General features: G+C 40.7%; 1 protein-coding gene across 1 annotated transcript; it reads left to right on the top strand.

Annotated features, from left to right (window-relative positions):
• The first annotated feature begins 539 nt into the window (after positions 1–539).
• On the top strand, positions 540–1,291 carry LOC118631782 (proline-rich nuclear receptor coactivator 2-like). Its single transcript, XM_036264378.1, has one exon. The coding sequence runs from the start codon at positions 564–566 to the stop codon at positions 981–983; it is 420 nt and encodes a 139-aa protein (XP_036120271.1). The 5' UTR covers positions 540–563; the 3' UTR covers positions 984–1,291.
• The last annotated feature ends 284 nt before the right edge of the window (positions 1,292–1,575 follow it).

The raw sequence follows: 1,575 nt of genomic DNA, 5'->3' as shown, positions 1-1,575 counted from the left end.
AGTCTTTGGCCTAGACATTCTTCTTATTACTATACCTTTCATACTCAAAGCTTGACTCTTTCTGTAGTTCATTTTATCTGTTAGATTCCTCCTCAGCCACATTTCAAAATACTGTCAAATAAAAGAATCATATTTCTTTCATTATTGATTTTAGAGAGAGGGGAAGGGAGAGAGAGATAGAAACATTGACGAGAAAGAGGAAGTGGTCGTGACGCTGAGGTGGTGAGCAGCTGGCCCGTCGGTGCTCGTGGCTTGTTCGTCCGGTGCCGGTCTCTCCCGGGAAGGGGAGGGGCTGCATGGCCGAGCAGGAGCCGCCGCCACAGTCCCGAGCTTGAAGTCGCTAGGACTTCTCTCAAACTTGTGTGCTGAGGAGACTCAGATGTTGGCCTCAGCTCCCAGGCTGAACTCAGCAGATGGGCCCATGAAAACGTGTGTCTTGAGACAGAGGAAAGGATCTGTCAGAAAGCAACACCTATTATCCTGGGCTTGGCAGCAAGGAAGAGGACGGGAGCAGGAATCCTGCAATCTGACAAGCAGACTGAAAGGTGACGAAGAAGCTGAAGATGGGTGGTGGAGAGAGATATAACATTCCAGCCCCTCAATCTAGAAATGTTAGTAAGAACCCACACCAACTTAACAGACAGAGGACCAAGGATCAAAATTCCCAGATGAAGATTGTTCATAAGAAAAAAGAAAGAGGACATACTTACAACACATCAGCAGCTGCATGGCAGGCCATGCAACATGGGGGGAAGAACAAAAATTTTCCAAATAATCAAAATTGGAACTCTAGCGTATCAAGTCCCAGCTTACTGTTTAAGTCTCAAACTAATCAGAACGATGCTGGAGCCAAATTTAGTGAGCCACCATCACCAAGTGTTCTTCCTAAACCACCAAGCCACTGGGTTCCTGTTTCCTTTAATCCTTCTGATAGGGAAATAATGACATTTCAACTTAAAACCTTACTTAAAGTACAGGTATAAAATAAGATAAAGTACTAATGTTTAAATTTAGTAATATTTAAGGGTAGTTGTCAACTGTTTCATACCAAACTCAATGCTAGTAATTAATCTCTGTGTAAAACCGCTAATTAATGTAGAAAATATAATTAGACGTTATCTTGTTTTGTGTTGCTGTGCACTGTGATGTAATGGTAGTATCAGTGCCACTTAAAATAACTAAATTACTGATAATTGCACTTGGTATCAAGTATTCTCAATTGAGTAACTCAAGTGAAATCAATAAAGTTTAGGTTTAGGGAACGGTAAAGGAAATCGACTTTTTCTATTGCTTGTTGTGATAAAAGACTGATTTAAGATTATCACTCAGAAGTCAGTAGATTTACTTATTGAAAGCTAGTGAATCTGATTATAAGCATCTAGTTAAGACAGGGATTAAGAACTAGTTGGGTATTTGAAAGTTTAATATCCTAGAAACACATAAACCAGTAATAAGCCAACAACCTGATGCACTGCCAAAAGAAAATGGGAATTTTCCTTACAGAATGGTTGCAGTTGAGTAAACTGAATGGTGGTGAGTGGAAGGGGCACTAGGAGCTATTTAGGATGAGACAGT

Source organism: Molossus molossus, unplaced genomic scaffold (assembly GCF_014108415.1).
Source record: "Molossus molossus isolate mMolMol1 unplaced genomic scaffold, mMolMol1.p scaffold_m16_p_16, whole genome shotgun sequence".
NCBI lineage: Eukaryota > Metazoa > Chordata > Mammalia > Chiroptera > Molossidae > Molossus > Molossus molossus.
This window is presented reverse-complemented; position numbering and strand designations above follow the sequence as displayed.

Coding starts and splice junctions, on each gene's coding strand:
- LOC118631782 (XM_036264378.1), top strand. CDS start 564: ATGGGTGGTGGAGAGAGATATAACATTCCAGCCCCTCAATCTAGAAAT.